The sequence below is a fragment of the Embiotoca jacksoni genome, unplaced genomic scaffold, assembly GCF_022577435.1.
Source record: "Embiotoca jacksoni isolate LCO1_2020_lvr unplaced genomic scaffold, fEmbJac1.0.p SCAF_37, whole genome shotgun sequence".
NCBI lineage: Eukaryota > Metazoa > Chordata > Actinopteri > Embiotocidae > Embiotoca > Embiotoca jacksoni.
The window spans coordinates 2,480,898-2,502,656 of record NW_027185389.1 but is presented as its reverse complement, the minus strand read 5'-3'; the positions used below and the strand labels follow the sequence as shown (position 1 = coordinate 2,502,656).

At 43.6% G+C, this 21,759-nt stretch overlaps 2 protein-coding genes across 2 annotated transcripts in view; one reads left to right on the top strand and one right to left on the bottom strand.

Moving 5' to 3' along the window:
• Window positions 1-918: 918 nt before the first annotated feature.
• LOC138208366 (serine/threonine-protein phosphatase 6 catalytic subunit) lies at window positions 919-4,802 on the bottom strand. The gene is made up of 7 exons (XM_069166202.1): window positions 4,693-4,802; window positions 3,042-3,137; window positions 2,886-2,951; window positions 2,636-2,777; window positions 2,464-2,543; window positions 2,050-2,259; window positions 919-1,688 (listed from the first exon to the last, which is right to left on the bottom strand). The coding sequence occupies exons 1-7, from the start codon at window positions 4,765-4,767 to the stop codon at window positions 1,440-1,442; spliced, it is 918 nt and encodes a 305-aa protein (XP_069022303.1). The 5' UTR covers window positions 4,768-4,802; the 3' UTR covers window positions 919-1,439.
• A 1,471-nt stretch (window positions 4,803-6,273) lies between these two features.
• Window positions 6,274-21,759, top strand: part of LOC138208279 (multiple epidermal growth factor-like domains protein 9) — a 30,554-nt gene continuing 15,068 nt past the window's right edge. Inside the window, exons 1-2 of the mRNA XM_069166045.1 lie at window positions 6,274-6,923; window positions 10,676-10,880. Of these exons, the coding sequence (XP_069022146.1) occupies window positions 6,452-6,923; window positions 10,676-10,880 (677 nt within the window). The 5' untranslated portion in view covers window positions 6,274-6,451. The remainder of the gene's footprint in view (window positions 6,924-10,675; window positions 10,881-21,759) is intronic.

Genomic DNA, 21,759 nt, shown 5'->3' with positions numbered 1-21,759 from the left:
AAAAGGTGTCTGGGTAGAATATGAAGCCGCACGCGCCGCCTGCAGGCTTTGATGTGGACGGAGGGCCACGTGACGAAATTAAATGTTTGTTCTGTGAAATTAAAACCCCATTATGATATATTATATTTTAATACAAAAAAATAATATTCTAAATCTGAAATACATTTTTAGAATAATTAAAGTATTACTCTTTAATCTGTGTAATAGTCATTTTATTATGTATATTTAGCAGGAATTCCCTAATTATCCACAGATAAGTGTAGACCATTGAATTTAACAGGGAAGTTTAACAGCACGTTGCCATAAAACTCCTATTATGTATTTTTTTAGCAGCCCAAAATTTACAGTTCGTAGTCATTGCAATTTTTTTTTTTTTTTTAACAGCAGTTAAGAATATGGAGATTAAGCAAAGCTCATCAAATGCCAAAGCAGGTGCAGACCAATCTTGGCCCACGTGCCCTATATTGAGGCTCTTTGTTCTATGGCCTTTAGGGAGGATCAATTTAATGCTGTTTAAGACTTTTTAAGACCTTGTGAGTGCAACAGAAGATACTGTAGTGTTTGTCCACTTAGAAGCACGAGAAATATGTAACTATGCTGAGAAAATACTGATTATAATATGATAAATGCAAATATGTTGTTATTTATTACCAAATACAAGTTGTTTTCTGATAAAAGTACAGTAATTTTTTGCCCCTTTTAACCAAATATCGACATCCAACTTTAAATATTTTGGGGGGATTTATTTATTTAAAAACAGCATGGCAACACAGAGAAAAACCATTAATTACAGGAGCTGATTCCAAATCTGGAAATTACAGAGAATATTTTTTTGTATTTTAAAATGTACCAGTTTTAACAATACTGAAATCTCTAACAAAAAAAAAATGGATAAGAATACATTTGTACACATCAAAATCTCAGTTTACATGTTTATTTATAGGATCACATAATAACACTACGTGAATAACTCCATCGTCAGAATAGATGCAATTTTTTGCTTTTGTGCAGTGCTTTTTTTTTTTTACACCCAGCTTCAAGACATAACAAAATAAAATGGAACATTCGATATCCCACTGCTTGTGCGCTTTGCTCTGCAGTGACTTTAATTTTTTTTATTGCAAAGTAAAAATGGAGATTTATAAATATGAACATTGTACAGGGGTCAGCTGATTTTATTCCTTCCTCTAATACACCAGCAGGGCGGCGCTGCTCGGCAAAAACGCCACTTTGCCGTCATGATTTAAAAGCTGCAGACTCGATGGCGTTACAAGTTAAATGCACAGAGTGGGAAATAGCAACAGACAGTTGGCACCGAGAAATGCACGGTAAATACTTTAAACGTATAATACAAAATGTATACGGGGTTCGCCACACGTCGGAGTCGGTATCTTGTACACCTGAACCGAATGGCTGCTACTTTTTAAGTCTCCGTGCGCTTACAGGAAGTAAGGAGTCGTCGTCCGGGGCGGGATGACCCGCTCGGAGTCCGGCACCGCCCGGAAGAGCTTCGGCTCTCTCGTGTTGGCGTCCTTGAAGACCATGATGGAGGCGATGTTGCCGCAGCGGTAGCAGTAGTTGGGGGCCGACCACACCGTCACCAGCTTCTCGTCGAACATGAACTTGTAGCCCTCGTGGACGAGCTGGTGCGCCCGGCAGATCAGCTTCAGGTTGTTGATGTGGACGAACTGTTGTTTTTTTTTTAATGTTTTGTGGAAGATAGAGAAAGAAAAAAAATACAAATAAATGTCAAGACCTCCCAAAAACAGTGACAAGATGAACTCCACCGTCTGAATCACATCCTTTTTGAATTTTTCTAGTCCTGCAAGACCGTAACCGCTGGCAACCCAGAATAGAAATTCAGTCTACAGGGAAATGCTGTGATGATGTCATATTAAGGGAGTACGGGGGGCAAAAATGGTGACTACTTTGTCAGGATAAGAAAGCTTGAATAACAACAGGGCTTCCACACCACTCGGTGCTCGGGCCCTGAATATAAGAGGCGCGGGTTTTGTCGAGGAATCGAACCTTCGTACGGGAAACACCCACCTCATTTGTGACCTTCGCGCCGAACAGCCAACCCGCTCCGCGTGGGCTGATGGCCCAGGTGTCCACGTCTTCGGGGTCCGACCACACCAGGTCGCAGAAGGCCCCTTTGTGGGGGATCTCCTGGTTCCGCTCGATGGTTCGGATTTGGTCCAGAGTCTTTATGTCCGGAGAGAGGCCTCCGTGGACGCACAGGATCTGCTCGTCCATCAGCTGAACGAACAATACGACAGAGGTGTTTTGAGAAGGTCAGACATCAGGTCCATCAGCCAACAGAGTATTTTGTTGTTTTTTTTAAACCTATGCTGCAAGCAGCCACCAGGGTGCGACTGAGCTCTTTTCGGATTCCACAGTCTGTGGTCTTTACTTAAGAAAATAACTAATGGTTACACAGTACGGTAACACTTGAATACTTACAGCTGCGACCGTCAACATATCGAACACTTTGGTGCAGTAACGCCAGGCATTGGCGTTCCCGTATTTGGTCTGGCACTCATCTGTAAGACCAAAAAAAAAAGGGAGGTTAGTGCCGTCAGAAGACGTTTGCAGCCGAAAGTTCGTCATAATCTTAAGTAAAATCGGATCTCACCGTAAAAGCCGTAAACTTGGGTGATCTGCCGGCTCTCGTGGTTGCCGCGGAGAAGAGTGATGCGGTCGGGCCATTTGGCTTTCAGCACCAGCAGGTAGGTGAACGTCTCCAAGCTGTAATAACCCCGGTCAACAAAGTCGCCCTGCAGCAGACGGGTAGAAGGTTTATTATAAAAAAAAAATAAATAAAAGCACATTCAGAAGAAATACGATTAAAAATACGTTGAGTTGATCGGAAAAAACAAACAAACCATGAAGATGTAATTTGTGTCGGGAACTTGGCCGCCGGTTCGGAACAGCTCGCAAAGATCGTAAAACTGTAAACACAAAGTTTTGCGTTACGTTTTATTTGTACAACACAGACACACAGGCAGAGAGGTTAGAAATATATAGAGACTAGATGTTACCTGTCCGTGTATGTCTCCACACACAGTTACAGGAGTGGAGACGGGCTGAACGTTGGACTCCTCCAGCAGGAGATCACAGACGTAGTCACATAACCGCTGTGTGGATCAAAGAGAAACAAACACACACGATAAGAGTTCAGACATTTTTAGACAGTGCTTTTGAAATGGGACAGAATTATGAGTATTCAATGTTTTCTCCCATGAAAGCCTGTACAATGTTATTTAGTTAAATCTGTCCACCCGACAACCAGACGAGAAGACAGTTTTAGAGCCGGCAGCTTTTTAATGCCATTTATAGAAATGAAAAATTACGTCAGATGTGCACATGTCAGGAATGTCGTAAGTCTGGTAGAAGTAACATTACAAAGTGAATTTGACAGTAAATAAATCCAAATAATGTGTAACTGTAGCTGCGATTTCCATCTCAAACACACAGGAGTGTAGAGCACGAAAACAATACAAAAAAATAAAATAAAGAGTGAGTTATGCCTGTCACTATTATTACATCATTGCCTGATCGCGATTGTTTGAGCCCACGACGATTATTTACCAGAACCGTTTCCATTTATCTGTACGAAAAAAGCTGGATAACACTAACAGCAATGTTAAGAGAAACACGGTGATCATTTCAAAAGTCTTGTTTAATGCAACCAAAAAAAAAAAAAAATCAACAAAAAGTACAACAGCTGGGAATCCCATCTCGGGCAAGAACGGGACCACATTTCACTTTCAAAACTGGTCTCCCCAGTTCCCCGTTTACAGAGTGTCGTTAAAAAAAAGAAGACGTGGTGTAAAAACAGTTGCTGGCATCAAATTAAAAAAAAAAAAGCAGATATTTTACATAAAACAATAAAAATGTCTCTCAAGATTCAACACTTCAGATGTTGTCTTTGGTCTGTTTGCAGTTAAATATCTGTTTATGAGATTTGCAAATCATTTGCATTTTTGTTATTATTTACATTTTAACAGCATCCAAAACTTTTTCGGGAAAGGGGGGAGGGGGGGGGGGGTGTAAAAATTATATTCAATTTACAATAATCACGCCTTTAAAAACCAGAGGGGGGGGAAAAAAACAAATAAAAAATGATGTCATATATCGATAATACGGGTTCTAGTCTCATATACGATATAAAATAACGTTATTGCCCAAAAGACAGTGACGACAGTCATCATATTAATTGAAGCATTGTTTTTCCTACGAGGGGGCAAAATTCGGCATGATTAAGTAACGGCAGAGATGACGTCACAGCGTTACGTGGACCCTGACAAAAGGCGGGGGGGGGGAAGCATTTGTAAACAAATCAGCTGACAACAACAACATAATGAAGTCACGGTGACGTCGGCAGGTAACAACACGCCAAACTAGGTCATCGTCATCCCCACTTCAGGAACATTTAACAGGATAGAAAGGTTTGTATTTGAGCCACAGCAGCTACAACTAAAATAAATAAAATAAATAAACTCTTTAATTCGACTTCCCGACCAGAGAGGTGGAAGTCAGCAGGGTTAGCATCACCGGCTAGCCGAAGCTAACGTCAGCTAAATGACGCCGTTACGACATAAAACAGCAGCGAGCGGACGGTTTGCCTCTCTAAAGCTCCGCCACACGTCCCCGTGCAAAACAAAACACTTCTAGAAAAGTCGCGTTTACCTTGAGGTCATTCTCTGGGAGATATTTACACTGTTTTGCGATCTCCGCATATTTATCCAAGTCTAGAGGCGCCATTGTAAGCTGAGATAGTCGTCATACGCAACTTCCGGCCGGAAGTAGTTCGATTGCCTCTTGCTCTTTACCGCCACCTAACGGCTGTTTCTTCTTCTTCTTCTTCTTTTTGCGTTTTATGGCGTATGGTATCCAACGAAAGGTGCATTACCGCCACCTACTGTATAGGAGTGTGGAGCAAAGTTAACCGATCACCCTTACAAACAAAGAAACAAAATCAATTTTAATAATTGAATAAATAAATAATTAAAAAAAAAAAGGGTTGTACCAATTATTTTACTCAATACTATTTATTTCCAGTATTGCAATACACTCTCTGCCCCCTAAGGTTTAATGGATCTTTTTAGATTAAGTTCCTTAACTCCCAGTTTACTCTTCAATCTGTTTGGCTCTATAGTGTGAATTTCTGAGATATTACAAATACGTATACAATAATAAAAAAAGATAGATAATACGATTTTTTTTTTTTTAAGAAAATTAAGACCAATGAATAAATACACACACACAAACTATATACACAAAAATAAATAAATACAATTTGGGATTTTAAAAAAAAGTGTCGGGTGCTATGACATACATTTGACATAGTATATAGAAATAATAATAACAATAACAACATAATAAGATGTTTTTATTTTCTGTAGCTGATTTTTGTTGACTTGTTGTTACGCCCCGAGGCCGCTGGAGGGCAATAAACACTCAACAAAACCTTTAACGAGCCTCAAAGGCATACGTTTCCTGTGGTGCCCTTCAAAATAAAGTTGTTGTTTTTTTTCTTTTAAATTGAGGCGTACTGGTGTAAATTTGGAAGTAGAGCTGCATTTCCAAATGTTGAAATATTAAAAAAAAAAAAATTAATAGCCAAAAACCCTCAAAGAAACCTGTAAACAAGCTCAGAAATGCTTTGCGGAGTCCAAAGGTGGAAATAAAAGCGTGATGAGGCGGAATTTAATCCGCAGCACCATTAAAACCGTCAATAAAGATTTTGTTTTTTGTTTTTTAAGCGAAATTCCAGGATAGGTTCACTCAGATAAAATGGGTGGAACCTGAATCTTACCGTGTAATTAAGTAAGTATAAACACAGTAATAAGGTGGTAACTACAACCTTTCACCGGGCTTTTTCCGGGACATGTGGAGGAAGCACACCTGAGCCAGGTGAACAAATATCACATAGAAAACGTGTGTCTTACACGCATTAGGCGACTACAGTCTCTTTTCAAAGGGTAAAGTTGTTCCGTTTATGAATGGAAATCGGTTATGTTTTGATAATTATCAGAGCAGGGTGGAGGGGGTGCAGGGGGCGGAGGGGGGGCGCGTTTAAATAATTTACAACATTTCTGTCTCCGCGTTATAGCGACTGTCCAATCAGAGGACGACCGACAGCGCCCCGGAGAACAACATTCGAGGGCTCCCATTGGCTCACGAGCATGTCCATCTTTGGCGCGCCGGTGGGGTGGGGAGGGAGGGGGTGTGTGAGGGGGGGGGAGGAGGAGGAGGAGGGCGGAGGGCGGGGGGAGCGGCGGCGGTTAGGTTGCAGCGCAGGTGAAGTGTTGGTGGTTCATAGGGCAACAAACTAGCAGCGTTACGCCGCCGCCGGGAGACATCAATGGTGGAGCACGCGTCCATCCAGGGAAAGGTCTGACACAGACCGGTACCGGGGGGCTTACATGGAGAGCTGAAACCGAATATGAGGCTAACGTCCTTAATGATGTACATATCTCCGGCCCTGCTGTTTATTTTGTACGTATACGTCGGATTCTCCGAAGCTGCACCCCGCATCAGCGCCTACGATGCGCCGCCTCTCCCCAGGAAGCCCGGCTCAGCCTCCGACACCTGGGAGACCCTCCGCACCGACGTGCCTCGTTCTCTACCCGGGAGGAGCAGGTTCGCTCCGGGGCCTCTAGCCGGGCCGGCCGCCGCCGCCGCCACCACCACCGATACCGGAATAAACTCAGCGCCGAAGGAGCGGATAACAGCGCCGGTATCCAGGACGAGCGGCGCGCGCAAACGATCCACCGATGCGCAAACATCACTTTTTAGCCCGGAGAAAATGCTGCAGACCATGATGGTGTCCATGGTGTCCCAGCAGCGCTCCGCCAACGACGCCTGGGCTGCGGATAATATCGGCACATCTGTTACCTCAGTGGAGAACAGTCAAGGTGAGCGTGCTCACAACGAAACGGCGCACATTCAAAAGCTTTTATAAACGGTTTATTCTTATTTTATTTATTTTTATTATTATGACTGTTTGCACAGTCATTGATGAAAGAGAAAGAGCACTTTGCTGGATGGTCTCGCGCTGTGGCTTTTGACGCAGAGAATAAACCAGATTGCAACACAATGGGCAGACCCCTTTAGATTACAGTGTGCACCCTTTTAAACGAGGGGAGGGGGGGGTGATGGGAGGGGGGGGTGCTACCAAATTAACACCAATCAGTTTCTTCAGTGTGGCCTTTATTATAATAGTAATAACAATTATTATTATAGGAGGATACATATTCCTAGTGGGCTTGGAAAAAACAGGGAGGGGGGGCGTGAGGGGGTGTGAGGGAGGGGGTGTGAGGGAGGGGGGGTGAGCTTGATCCTGTTGTTGTTCAGTGATTTCCTTTTTTTCTTTTTTTTTTTACATTGGGGCTGTGATCCTGCCATGTTTCCTATTCTGGTAACAAGGATCTGCTGCTTCATCCCTCCTTCTATTATTATTATTATTATTATTATTATTAATAAATTATTATTATTATTATTATTTCATGGCATTTATTTGTATTTTTTTAAAGAACGAGCCCACCCCAAACCAAAATGGCCAGGAAAGGTCCAAGCTATGAATGAGCAATGACAGCGAGGAGGAGGAGACTGCTCCCCCCCCCCCCCATCTCCCCATCTCCACCCCCCCCCCACCCACCCACCCCCACCCCCCACCCCTCCCCACACACACATCATCCCAGCATCCATGTGGATGTGTTGTTTCTCTCCGGTCAGCACAGATCTGCTCCAAAATGGATCTTTGAGAAGGTTTTTGGTTTTCAGAGATTTCCCCTTTTGTTGTTTGTTTGTTTGTTATTAGGAGCGTATTAAATATTTAACACTTCAGTTTAATAATGTAAAAGATACCCCCCAAAAAAATTGCTTTCATGTGTTTGAAAACTCTTTATTTTCCTCCATCTTTTATCTTTCTCTGCTTATTTCTTTGTGATTGCCTCCCCCTCTCGCCTCCCTCCGCCCCCCCAAATCCCGAGCGTTAAAAAAAAAAAAAAAAATCCAGACTACTGTATTTCATATTCTGACTGATATGCCCCCCCTCCACCCCGCCCTCTCTCCCTCACATCGGGGGGTCCCGTCCAGTCATGTTTTTTTTTTACATTTCACCCTTTGTTCTCTTCCCCTCTCTGTCTGTCTGTCCCACCTGACCGTCATCCCGGTGATGGATGAGAGGGTGGAGGGGGGGGGGGGGATTAGAAAAGATGAAGGTGGCTGCATCACATCTGTAAACACCTAGAAGAAAAGGTTTCGGGGTGAGAGGGGGGGGAAGGAGGACGGGCAAAGACATTTTTGAAGAAGTCGTCTTCCAATCGTCGGTGTTCATCTTTGAATCTCGGCTTTTAAAGACAGTTTGGACACTTCAGGTCCAGACTGGTACGTAAACAGGTCAAAATGACCCCGATGATGGATTCAAAGTTGGGTTTTATTTCTCGCAAAAATGCCAAACATAAAAAACATTTCAGAGCTCCCCCAGTTGTGAAAATTCGCCGTTTCTTCCATTTTTTTCTTTCCGTCTCGCGAGACTTTAAACTGGATGTTTAGGTTTTTCCGATTTTGTCGCTCGGTCTTAAGGCGCCATTTTGGGCTCCAGGAGACCGCCGGGGCTGTTTATTTATTTTACTATTTTAATCTCCTGAACGAGTAGACGAGTTAAAAGCATCGAACGTTTCGGTGCCGTGTTCTCGTAATGTGTGTGTGTGTGTGTGTGTGTGTGTGTGTGTGTGTGTGTGTGTGTGTGTGTGTGTGTGAGAGGGTCATCAGCAGTCGGCATTGTTTCGGTGTAAAAAGTTCACCTGCAGGGATAACGTCACGTCAACAAAGGCGTGGACCGGGTGTCAACGAGTCGCCCGGCCGCCGTGTTTATCTGCATTATTTCAGTTTTCGAACACCAGCCGACGCCGTCGCAGCGCTTCACAGCCAGGACGGGAGGTGAACTCTCGGCCACCCTCCCTCCTCCTCCTCCTCCTCCTCTTCTTCCTCCCACCACACTGCACACAGATCCAGTCCGATCTACATCAAAACCTGTTGTGTGGCTCTCACAGAATCGCCCCCCCTCCCTCGCCCCTTCACCTCCTTATCCCTCACCTAGAGGACGCCGAGTTTAAAGAATGAACTGTGTGTGAGGTGATGTGCATTCACCGGGCCTCACGCTGTCTCACGGCGTGATCGGGGCCGACAGCGAAGGCCCTCGAACCGACCCGCAGGACTTTTTTTTTTTATTATTATTTTCAGTCACGTAAAAAAAAAGTCCAAGCAAGCAGCAGCAGCGTTGGAAAGAGGAGTTTAATCTGAGTGGGGATGACCGGGCAGCAATTTCATTACGACTCCTCTTTTATCCGGCTGCAGCCGAGGCACCAGATGTACGAAGAAACACCGCAGATTTTTTTTTTTTGTCTTGTTTTTTATTCTTCGTCTGACGCAGTCGAGCCCTTTCACACCTAGCGGTCGGATGAATAAGAGGTCGGCCGTCGGCGCTCCGAGGGGTCATCCGCGGGTCTGCCATTACGTCCTCCACCCTTCGTACGTGGCAGCGGAGCCGGACGACTGCTAGCTCCTTGATTAAAAAAAAAAAAACAAAAAAAAAAACAGACGCTCCTGCGAGGCTGTGAATGAGAAAGTTATTTTGTCGGTGTGGTCACAAACTATAAAGGAGATCGGCGCCTTTGTGACTTGTAACCGAACAGGTTTATGACGCATGAGAGAATAATGGCTTTTAAAAAAAACACGGCGCATCACTGTTTCTGTTGGCCGCAGCGAGAGGATGACATCATGTTATGAAATACACAGAAAGCTTTTAAAGTAACAGACATCATCGAGGCGGGTCCACTGTTTTCTTTAACATGTGTTCAATACTAACTATTCATTATTATTATTATTATTATAATGGAGTTATGCTGCAGAAGAATACCTGCGTGAATCCAGACTCCACCTGGAAAAAAAAACTGCTCGTAGAGAAAATGCCGATAATTTTTAAGACTAGATGTTTTTGTTTCATAGCAGCAGTCTACAGATTAATTTATGAATATAAAAGGTACCGGTAGTGGTAATTAGTGTTAGTTTTGCTTTATCGTCAAATTTTACAATAGAATCACTTTACACTGTAAAACTGACAACCGTTGTAATTTGTAGTTTAAAATCTTGTCTTCGAATTTGTTGTTACGCCAGCGTGAAAGTCGATAACATAATTATAGTACATTTACAGTCATATTAAATATGAATATTTATAATTAATAAGACATTTAATGTAATATTAACCAAAGAAAAACATATCCACATTTTAAAAGCTGAAATCATAACTGTACAATAAATAATGAATCAATTATCTTATTTTTTGTTGACCAATTTTTCTGTCAATCACCTTTATGATTAAATGTTTTCAACAATACATTAATCTTGCTTTTTTTTTTTTTATTGCTCAATTAAACGAACGGCGTGGGATTACTGTCGTTCTAAAACTAGTTCATCTACTTTCTTTCAAGACGGGTCGTCATGGAAAAATACATTTTTAGAATAAAACTAGACGCCACAAAATCAGATGAAGTAAGATAGAATAGAATAGAATGAGATTCAAATCAAATAAACACATTTATTCAGACTTGTTGTCTCACACCGTGTGTTGTTTTTTTGTTTTTTTTCTCCCGTCCTTTCTCAGAGGGCCTTTGTGACTGCAGCAACGGCTCCGAGGGGATTCTGGACCCGGACGAGTGCGAGCCGACCACCGGTCAGTGCTTGTGCCTGTCGGGCTACTCGGGTCTGCAGTGCGAGGCCTGCGAGGAGGGCTACTCCACCAACGGCACCAGCGGCTGCGTGCCCTGCGCCTGCGACTCCTTCGGGGCCGTCAGCCACCTCTGCGACAGGTTCGGGCCTTCCTACTTCCTGTTTTTTGGTGAAACCGACTCGCCCTCTGGCAGCCATGTCTGTTTGTTTTGTTAAACTGTAACTGAAGAGAGACGCACGGCCGGTGGGGTTTTTTTTTTTTCTTCCTCTCACCACCTTTAAAGTAAATCCATGATTTGGCCGTTATTCCTCCAGCTCACTGAGCATTTTAGCGTCTTTCAGCTCATTTGTTTTGGTAGCTTGAACATTTTGGTTTTAGCCTCTCCGGCTACATCAACATTTTCCAAGCGAGGAAAAGATGCTCTTAGCGGTCAAGAACAAAATAACTAGCTGGTGCAGGTGTTACTCCCCCGAGTCGGTGGAAACCAAAACAAGCTAAAACAGAGCTAAAAGCAGAGTAAACTGAAATGCGACAGATGTTTTGTTTACAGCTCGTTACGCTGCCTCAAAGCGGCAAAAAATCTATTCATGCAGATTTAATTGAATTCATTTCAACTATTTTCACTGGATCATCAGCTACTTGATAAAAACTTGGTTGTTTTTGTTTTTTTTACGCAATTTTACTGATAAACGCTTTGATCAGAAAGAGGTATGAAAACTATCCGAGACCAAAATTATATATGATATAAAACTATAAAGTTACAGACGGTAAAGGAACGTAAAGCTCTGAACTTGAATTTGAACGTTATTTGCTTGCGTGATTGGACGGGACAAAGCTCCTGATTGGTGGAGAAGCGCCGGCTGTTTTTGTGGAGTCAACCGTGTTGTCGTGATGTAAATGGTCGGCGTGAGGCTGTCGGCGGGTTTGTTTCCCGCGTTAGTGAATATTTACGGGCGTCTCTGGTTGTTTTGCGTTCGTCTGCAGCTTCTTTTTAAAGGCGTCTTATCTTTAGCAGCACGGACGTCTGCTTTCTTTTAATTAGTTGATGCGTCGGTGTTTCGGACATTATGTTCATCGTGAGTCATTATTCTGCGCTACGACGACCCCCCCCCCCCCCCCCCCCCCACACACACACACACACAACTACCCCCCCCCACACACACACAACTACCCCCCCCCCCCACACACACACACACAACTACCCCCCCCACACACACACAACTACCCCCCCCCCACACACACACACACAACTACCCCCCCCCCCACACATACACACACACACACAAGGCCTTCCCTGAGGATCGCCAATAAAACCGAGAAGAAGTGTGTGTGTGTGTGTGTGTGTGTGTGTGTGTGTGTGTGTGTGTGTGTGTGTTTAGCAGCGTGGTAAAAATAGCTGCTTTCCTTTTTCTGCCCTCGAACCGTGAACAGGAATGTTGCTGCTGCTTCTCAGAGTCCGTGAAGTCTGCGGCGTGTTGAAGGATTTGTTGTCGTCGTACATAAAACTTTCTTTTTTTTTTTTTTCTTTCATGTTTTATGAATTGTGAAAATGTGTCTGGAGGTCAGTGGGATGCAGGAGCAGGAGGAGGAGCAGGAGGAGCAGGAGGAGGAGGAGGAGGAGGGGGGCGGAGTCAGGGTTCAGTTCTTTCACACACACACACACACACACACACACACACACACACACACACACACACACACACACACACACACACACACACACACAGCTGATACCCTTCCCTTCTCAGACGGTCTGAGCCTGGCCTATGCTAACCCTGCTAGCCTAGCCCCCCCCTCCCGCCCTCCCCCACTTCAGGAGCGTATCACTGTGAGTTACACAGATTAGCAGGCAGCTTTCCGACCCCCCGGCCGGCCGCTTTAGCTATCTTTTCCCCCATTAAGTAATGAGCCGAGATTTGGGGGCAGCCGGCGCTTTTAAAGTCGCCTTCACGGCCACGTGGAAAAACTCCCAAACGGCATAAATTATCCAAAAGATTTGTAACGCAAGAGTTTGTGCGTTCGGAGACGCACACATCCAGCTGATAATCCGAAGAGACGACGGTACCTACGTGTCCTCGAGTCAAATAAACCAAGAAACAAGAGCACAGACATTTCTTTAAAGAGAGGATCCACTGCTGAGCATAACATGGCTAATCGTTCTTGGGGAGGATTAAAGGCCTCTGGTGGCCTGAGAACTGCTCTCAGAAAGAGAAAAGAAATCATCCGGCTCTCAACTCCCCTTTTTAAAAGAGCAAACTGTATTTTTTTTTAGTTTTTGTGCCTGTAAAACGAGCGAGATGTAACGGCACCTTCACACCAGCTGGAGTCGGCTTCTGTCGGACGTTTTTTCTTCCTCTTAAAAAGGGAGATTTGTTTTCCTCCTCGTTGCGAGGAAAAGGTTGTTTATTGCAAACCCGTTTACGATTCTCTTTCCCCGATCGCTTCCAGACACCTGCAGAGTTAAAAAACGGCAGACTTTTTCTTTTCTTTTCTTTTCTTTTTTGTTGTCACACGTGTGCAACAGCCTCCTTTAAGGAGCGTCTGCAGCCCCCAACAGTTTCATCTGAAGCTGCGTTATGTAACCGCTTTGTAATAAAAGACACGACTCTCTCCTGAGGTTTTTTTTTTTTTTTTTTTGGGGGGGGGGGGTTGCGGTTAAGAAGATTTGTGTGTCGGTTCTGACGCGGCGCTGACTCGGCACTTTTAAAACCGTACTTCTCCATCGCTTTTGTTGTCGTGTTTTTAAAAAAAAAAAATTTATCCTACTGTATTCATCTGAATAACTCGACCAAATATAGATCGACGTGACATCACGCTGGAGATATTTCCAGCCCCCCTTTGTAGGACCGAACCGTAATAGACGACCCATTTTCGGTCCGCCGAGAAAACATCAATTTAGAGCCTCTTTCTGAGGAGAGCGTTTTTTTGTTTTGTTTTGTTTTTTGCAGTCAGGGAGAAATACCTCGTGAAGAGGGTCAGTCTGTCTTCTCCGAAACTCCGGGTCACACAATTTGATCAAACTAAAAAGGAGTTTATAAAGACGACAGCCGGATGCAGCTTTGATCTAAAACGGCAATTTGTTGATTCGGGGCTGAATTTTAACCCCAGACAGCTCGACTTGTACTCAGTTAAACCGTGCTCTCTCACTGGAGGATGCTTCAGGTGAGCAAAACAGACATCCCATCTGCACAAACAAGTACCTGAGGGCCTCAAGTTGTTGATTAACTCGGACGCACGGTATCGTTTAAATACGGAGATAATAACAGTGATCCTCACACGGTCTTCTCCCGGGAAATGTTCACGCTGTGGCACTCATTTGTTCGCGAGAAAAAGAGGGATTTCCATCTCGAAGTCGAGTCCTGGATCGTAGACTTTATGTTCAAATGTTTCGGGTCTGAAAAAGTGATGCAGAAGTGCCTTAAAGGTGCAGTACCGCTGAGGGCCACTAGGGGCTGGCTTCCAACACACAACGTTTTTCTGGTGGGTCCTTTTGGAAATAGCTCAAGCATTCATTAGATACTAGGACTCAAAGAGAAGTATGTTTGGGGGGCGGGGAGGGCGTGTCTGGTTTGATTGGCAGGCCAGGTTTCTGGCGTAGGTGGGCGGGGCATAGCGTTCTCAGATCCACCCTCTCGTCCAAATATGGTCTCTTCTGGCCCGATGGCGACGGCTAAAATCGAAATATCAGTTCGCAAACAAAATACTTGAACGTCACAGTCGGCGTGAATTAAGGCTGTCCGGCATTTACGAAACGCAAAGCGGTTTGCGATTATTTTCCCACGTAGCCGGCTCACTAATGCTCTTAAATTGTAACTTTTTTGCAATGAATGAAGCCGTAGTGCCCGTCGGCGGCAGCGTAAAGATACGTAGCGCTGCAATCCAGTGCAGCGGTTTGCTAAAACAGCTTTAAGGTGCTTTACCGCCACCTTCTGGCAGCGGGAATACATTGAGTAGGCGGTAACAAAAAAAAAGTTTTAATTATTTATTAATTATTGACTATTTGAAATTCCTGAACCCGTTCCTAATGTTTACCAACTTAATTTTGCTTGTTAGCAAGTAGCAGCAGGAAATATTTTGCCGGTATTTCCGTCACAAACCAAAGTATTCGGACCTGATGTTGGTTTGCTTGATGAGGATCAGCAGAGTTGAATGAACGTCTGGACCACATTTTTATGGAGAGGAAAGTTCGGAGGGATTCATCCTCCTCCGCAGACCATAAACAAAACCGGTCGATAAATCTGAATTCAGTAGATCTCTCAGCCTGTCCAGCCTGTCTTGAATATGTATTCGTGAAATCGCTCACAGATAAATGTCCAATTGTCATTTGTCAAACTGGACCATCGCTGAAACCCAGACTAATGAAATTCCTTCGGAGGTTATCCGCTCTTTAAATCCGGGTGAACATCCTTGTTCCGTGTTCTTAACCGTCCTAATGAGATTTTGGGTGCCTCCTCCTCGCTCGCTCTTAACGTGGAGCTCTGGGTGCAAAGTCATGTGATGCAAAATGAACACACACACACACACCAATTTGCAGAGTGAAGCCGTGCCAATACTTGATAAAAGAGCTGTTATTAAAACCACTTGTATCTGTCACAACAGCGGATGTGGGTCAGGTCCTGCAGGCGTCGGTCCGCGAGGCGTTTACAACACGTCTAATGAAATATTGATGGCGGCTGCAGATGTTTTCCATGTCGTCGCGTCGTCAGCGTGTCTTTACTCTGCGACGATCGCAGCGGCGATGTTCAATTATTCCATTTGCAGAACAGTAATTTCAGTAGAAAAGGTGTTGTGTTTTTCCCAGGATGGAGTTCCTCCAGGAAAAATCGTGATCATGCAATTGCAAAAATGAACGCAAATTTTTTTGCAAAATTCCCCCACAAAAATATTTTGTCAACAGAAGTATAACTGCATAAAGTATGTTTTCCAAACAAAACTGGCTTTATTAACAAAACATAACTTTACAGTCAGCCCGGCTCTGCTCTGATTGTCTGTTTGGTCAAATTATGTCACCTTTATGTTTTTTTTTTTTTTTTCAATTTGAGCCCCATGGTTCTCTTTAAAAAAAGATTCTAGCTAACATGTTTCATGTGCAGCATGATTATTATCAAGGGAAGTGATTACAAATTCTTTTTTTTTTTTCTTTTTTTTTTATCAGGCAGTGCTTAAAAAAGTGCATTTATTTTCCTCAACTTGCAATTTTTTTGAATTTCCAAAATTTTGCCGCAGAAAACAGTTTTTGAGAAAATCTGCCTCAAAATCCAAAAAGTTTCATCACAACAATCACAAAAACACCCTGCAGTCTCCTGTAGGGACTGAGTACAGTTTCATTCTTGTTATTCTTCTACCAGGAAACAGTGTGTAGATGATTTTATATCAAGTGATGCTCGGTGACAGTTTTACACTGAAAAATACCCAAAATAATCTTTTTGCATTTGTTATTTTTTGACTAAAATCTCTTTAAACATCAAATTTAAGGCCTTGCGAAGCAGCTTTCAGGAGCTCTTCTACTGTTTAAAAGCAAATTTAATTACATGTTTATTCATAACGATAGAAATTGTCTCAAGATGTTGTTTTTTTTTACAGAATTTAGAGAGCCTGAAGCAATGAGACGACAGAGGTCAGGAAAAACCTCTTCTTGAGCATTACGCGCAGCATATTTACACAATAAATATAAAACTGACAATGGAGAAAAAAAAATGAGCCGGCATTCAAGGTTTCACCGTCCACTCACTGATGTGACAGCAGCAGCATCCGCTTGTCGTCCAAGAGTGTCGCCGCCTCATCAAGTGGAATCAGTGAGCTGATTGTTCACGTAGAAGCTCAGACTTGAACTTGTGTCTTTTCTGTTTTGTCACCGGATTGAAAAGAATAAGATTAATATCTTATTCTTTTCAATCCGGTGACGTCACGAAGCGACTCTGACTTCCCTCCTCTTTCTGAAACCAGCGGGTTGCCAGGTTTGAGCTACTGCCAACACCCAACCGCCTCCTGGATGAATTTACAAGGAGCTCCCAGACTAACGAGCTCCAACACGTTCATCAGATTGGGTTTTAACATCGCTGCAAGGCTTTTTATTCCACTCTTTGTGCTAAACTAAACTAAGCGGATGAAACTGTCTGGAGATCCTTTTAATTTTTTTCTTTCCATCATGTCATACAACAATGTTCCATCTTTTAATCTGCAGCAGGATAAAAACACGTCGCATCTGCCGGCCCGAACCTTTCGACGCGTCGGTGTGAAATCGAAACATGTTTGTGCGGCTCTAATACTTTTTAAGTTCACATCCGACCGCACACACGGACCCTTCACGTGAGCGCTACTAAACAAGCTGAGATATCCCAGATGGTAATGTGTTCGGGCCTTCTGTCGTTCGGTTCTCCGTAAATATTTGCATCGCGTCAAGGAGCGATCGCGAGTCCCGACACACCCTTTCCAGGATTTTTTTTTTTTTTTTTTCTGGCAGCAACGCGACTAAACCTGCTCCGTGCCGGATCGGTGAACTGCTGATGGCCGGCGGCAGCCGCAGAACGGGGTTAAGCCTCGTCGGCCGCGTAACACTGACCTACTTAACATGTAGATCTGACGCCGGGCGGCACAGAGCAGCGACATCACACCAAAACAATAACAGAAACCATCTTCCTCCTCCTCCTCCTCTTCCTCCTCTCTGGCCAAGAGGGCACAAATTATCACCGGGATTACACCAAGGATTAAAAGGGCCTCAGAGTCCTCGTGTTCACCTTCCACCTCCACAGCAGTGAAAACATTTTAAAGGTCCCACATTGGTGCAGATTATTTTTTCTTTTTTTTGTAAATCAGGTCGCGCTGCTATAAATACTTTTCTTTGAAATGCTCCGTCGACGGAGAAAAATGTCACACCGTGTGTTCGAAAGAAGTGCGTTTGTTTGGACTTCTGTCGGTTTGTGATGTCACAACTGATCGTATGTTCAAATACCACAGGTTTTGAGTTTTGTATTACCGTATAACCGCAGGTTGTCGCAAAGCTGTGATTGGCCCGGAGGGGCGTCATTCAGAAAAATAATCAGCCAATCAGAAGCCACAGATACAAAAACAGCCTTTTTCTCGGTAGAGCTGCAGAGAGCAGATTTAAAACTACACCGAGGTGGGTTTTTTTTGTGGTTTTTTTTGGTGCTAAAAAAAACAAAAGAACATCTTAAGGAAATGAAGGCTGCAAATAAAACATTACAATGCAGGACCTTTAGTAAGTGAGAGTCTGAATTCTCGTGGTGTGACATGACTACAAAGCTGCTGACAGATTATGCTGCAGTGCCACAGGTTAGGCCAACTGCCAGCATGCTGCTCCCCTCATTTGTTTTAGTTTCCTTCTCCACCCAAATCATTTACATTCACACGGGAGGAGCTGCTCACAATGTGAACAAAGGTTAATGAAAACAATCAAGAGTGACTCACACGGCAAGGAAACCGCTTCTGCCAGTCTATATATATATATATATATATAGAGAGAGAGAGAGAGAGAGAGAGAGGAAGCACGAAACACCTGAGCTAAGCCCCGCCCACCATCTCTACCTCAGCTGACTTTATAGAAAAATCCCTCAAATGTTTTCACTACTCTGGTTTTATCGGACTAACGTTGGAATTAAGGCGGCTCAACGTTGCGTCTCTTTCCTCTAAATTAATGAAACACGCTGGTACGATTAGCGAGAGGTTAAAGGTCGCGTTCAGGACAAGAATAAAACAAATTAAATGAAATATTAAAAAAAAACAAAAAAAAAAAACGGATCGATGCACGTTAGAACGACGGCATCCAGGAAACTGAATCTTCATCAGCTGATGAAGAGCAGCGACAGAAAGGAATCATGAACTATGTCTGGAACTGTTTACTTTACCGATTAATCTCTTGAATTCATCTGATTAATATCATAATTTCTGTCACCGTGGTGCTTTTGATTGATCACGTATTTTCTTTATTTAACACGTTATTTGACGTATTTTTTGTTTCCTCTATTTCATCCGCAGTTTCTCCCATAATCTCGATATCGGTATATTAAAACATGCCCGGCAGTAAGTGCTGCTAAATGTCTGTGGGAGAATCTGCTGTAAATATTATTATATTAAACTCTTTGCTGCCGGCAGAGACGATGCAGCCGGTTTTCCAAGTGTCTGTCGTCTGGTGCTTTTGTTTCCTCGCCAGGTTTTGCACAAGCGTGCTTGTGCTGGTGTAGAGGCTCCGCCCACCTGGCATGGCCCCGGGACGTTCCCGTCGCATAAAGGAAGTAAATCAGTGGCAATAAAAAACATCACAGACGTGCTCTGGCTCACTTTGTTCCCGACACGCTACACGTTCTCCAGTCCAGGACTCGGCGAGTTTAATTCACGGTCCGATGGAGCGCCCTTTTAAAAAGGGCTGACACGGCAGCTTTATGATTTTTAATCGTGCAGAATAGTAAATCAGAACGCAAGCCGCCCGTCACGCCGAGATTTTATGTCAGTCGCCACGAGCGAAGGACGGCGAGGGCACGAGCCACTCCCCGAGGTCGACTTTGTCATCGCACCGACGCTCCTCCTGTTGATGAGGCCGGATAAAATATGGAAATTAATGCCATTTAGTTCGATCGGCGCTTTGGGCTGTTTACTCTCGCTGCTAATGAAAAGTCAGGGGAAAAAAATTCCCCCTTTTTGCTTCGACATCGACCGTCTTGGCAGGAAGCTTTGATGATTTTGAGAACTTCTATTTTGAAAATCGCAGGGAAAAACGTGATTAGCAGAAAGTGGCAATTGTAAAAATGGCAGTTTTATTTGTGTCGCACATTTAAATACGACAAAAGTTGATCCAAAACGCTGCACAACATCAAACAGAATCAAAACAACGGGATGGACTTGAAACATTTAAGACACAGAAAGGAATACTTGGAATTTTAAAACAGACTTGGGAAGTCAGCGGGATTCTTCGGGCCAAGATATTTTTTCGTGGCATGTTTGAATTTTAGTTGCCGTTTCTACAAATGGAATATTTTTTATCATGTTTATTTTTTTCGTATTTCGTCCAAATATGGTCACTTCCTGTTTCCAAACCGCTCCAAACTAACAAAGTTGGCGACGGACAGAATCTGAGCTGGAGGCTTCGTAAACGTTCACAAACCAAACGGGCGACGTCGTCGGTCAAAACACGCGAGGATTTACATGAACAGCAGATAATACTCATTTCAATTTTCTTAAATGAAAAATTTAATCTGGAAATGTGAGTGAAAATAGAGGATTCGAACACTGGAATGAAAGTTGATGACGAAACGTTTAGTCGGTCAGTCGGTGTTTTACATTTTGATTTAATTTCGAATGCTGTCTTGCTGATCTTTAACGCTTCATATTTATTGCTCACAAAAAAACAAAAAAACAAAAGGTACATATAAAAAATATATTTACTTCATGAGGAATAATGTGCCGGTTGGACGTTATCTCTCTGACTGCTTTGTATCGGGGTCATGATGATGCAGCATGTGGATATTTTGGTTGGACGTGTGTGTGTGTGTGTGTGTGTGTGTGTGTGTGTGTGTGTGTGTGTGTGTGTGTGTGCCCCCCGCCGAGCGTCGCCTGGGGTCTCCTCATTTGCATTAAGTGCAGTTGTTTTAACAAAGCCCTGTTTGCGTGACAGACCCACTGAAAGTGCTCCCCGTTACTCTCCATTTACTTCCATTGTTTTGAAGTCATTGTCCCCCAGATTACGTCTCTGAGCTCTATTGTCTTGAGGGTTTTTTTCTGTTTTTTTTTTTAGGGCTGATCGGGTTTGACTCGCGCCTCTTCCCGAGGAAAAAGAATTACCTCGAGAGTGTGGGCGGAGGGATCGGAGAGGGAAACAAATAAAATCTCTCTCTCTTCTCCTCTTTCGTGTTATACGAGCAGATCGCCGACTATTTTTAAAAACCGACGGGGGTAACGGTGAAACGGCGAAGATCCGACGAGGAGGAAGGACACTTTAACAAATGAAATAACTCGTGAGTGAGTGCGTTACTGCCGAAGAGCTCTAATGTAATTGGATTTAACGTTGCTGGAGCGTTTCCCCGAAGGCATTGACGCCCGCTGAGATTCGCTCAGCTGAGAGCGATCAGGCTCCATTATGTAGAGCACATGAAGCCAATCAGAGGCGTCCGTCATCAATGCTCCCCTTCCTCGTCTTCAGTTCTGTTTATAGCTCGACCTGCACTGGATATTTTAGGCCGATACTGATTTCAGTGTTTTTGGAGTTGCAGCTGATGATCAGACTTTAAACAAACACGTACAAATAAAAGGGCAGCGGAACATAATTAATTAGATCAATTTGTCGGTCGAATCTCTGGAATTGAAATGACCTTTTTTTTTTTTTTGCACTGCATTTTCAGCTCACATCTACATTGGTGCTCAGAAATCTGCAATAAGATCGTATCAGCCAGAAAATGTATATCTATCTATCTTTGTGTTTAAGTTTTCTCTTTTAAAAGTGTTCGTAGCCTCCGGGTCTAAAGAAATGAGGCCCGATGCAGAAGTGCCTAAAACTGCAATACCACCGAGTGCCACTAGAGGTCGGCTAAAAAAAAAAAAAAAATCTCTATAGACTCCCATTCAACTTCTCTCACGAAATACAAAGTCCAATTTTATCCAAAGTTATCTCGGTGTTGTTAGCTAAAGTCGTCCCTTCTTATTAGTTTTCTGGCGGTTCATCTGAAAATAATCCCTCATTCATTAGATATTAGGCCTCTAAAAGTGGTATTTTTGAGGGGGGGGGCGTGTCTGTTTGATTGACAGGCCTGTAGGCTCCTCCCCCAGCTCGTCCAAATACGGTCACGTCTGGCTTCAAAACAGGCAACAATTGGCATCGCTGGTCGGTTGGTCGCCGGTCGAAGATACTTTATTTCGTAGTTTTGCCTCTCAAAAACAATGCATGCTGGGAACTCTGCGAAGACCTGAATGAGCTGCACACAAAATCTGACAATTCCTGTCGTTCCCAACGCTTCGCTCTCTTCGCCGCTGAGCCTTCGTGTGTTGTATCGAGGTGGGCGGATAAAAAA

What these genes read in the sequence shown, in the direction of transcription:
- LOC138208366 (XM_069166202.1), bottom strand. Translation starts at nt 4,767, where the DNA reads ATGGCGCCTCTAGACTTGGATAAATATGCGGAGATCGCAAAACAGTGT. An exon ending in TCCCAGAGAATGACCTCAAG is followed by an intron (nt 3,138 to 4,692) that starts GTAAACGCGACT and finishes TGATCCACACAG; the next exon opens with CGGTTATGTGACTACGTCTG. An exon ending in GTGGAGACATACACGGACAG is followed by an intron (nt 2,952 to 3,041) that starts GTAACATCTAGT and finishes TTGTGTTTACAG; the next exon opens with TTTTACGATCTTTGCGAGCT.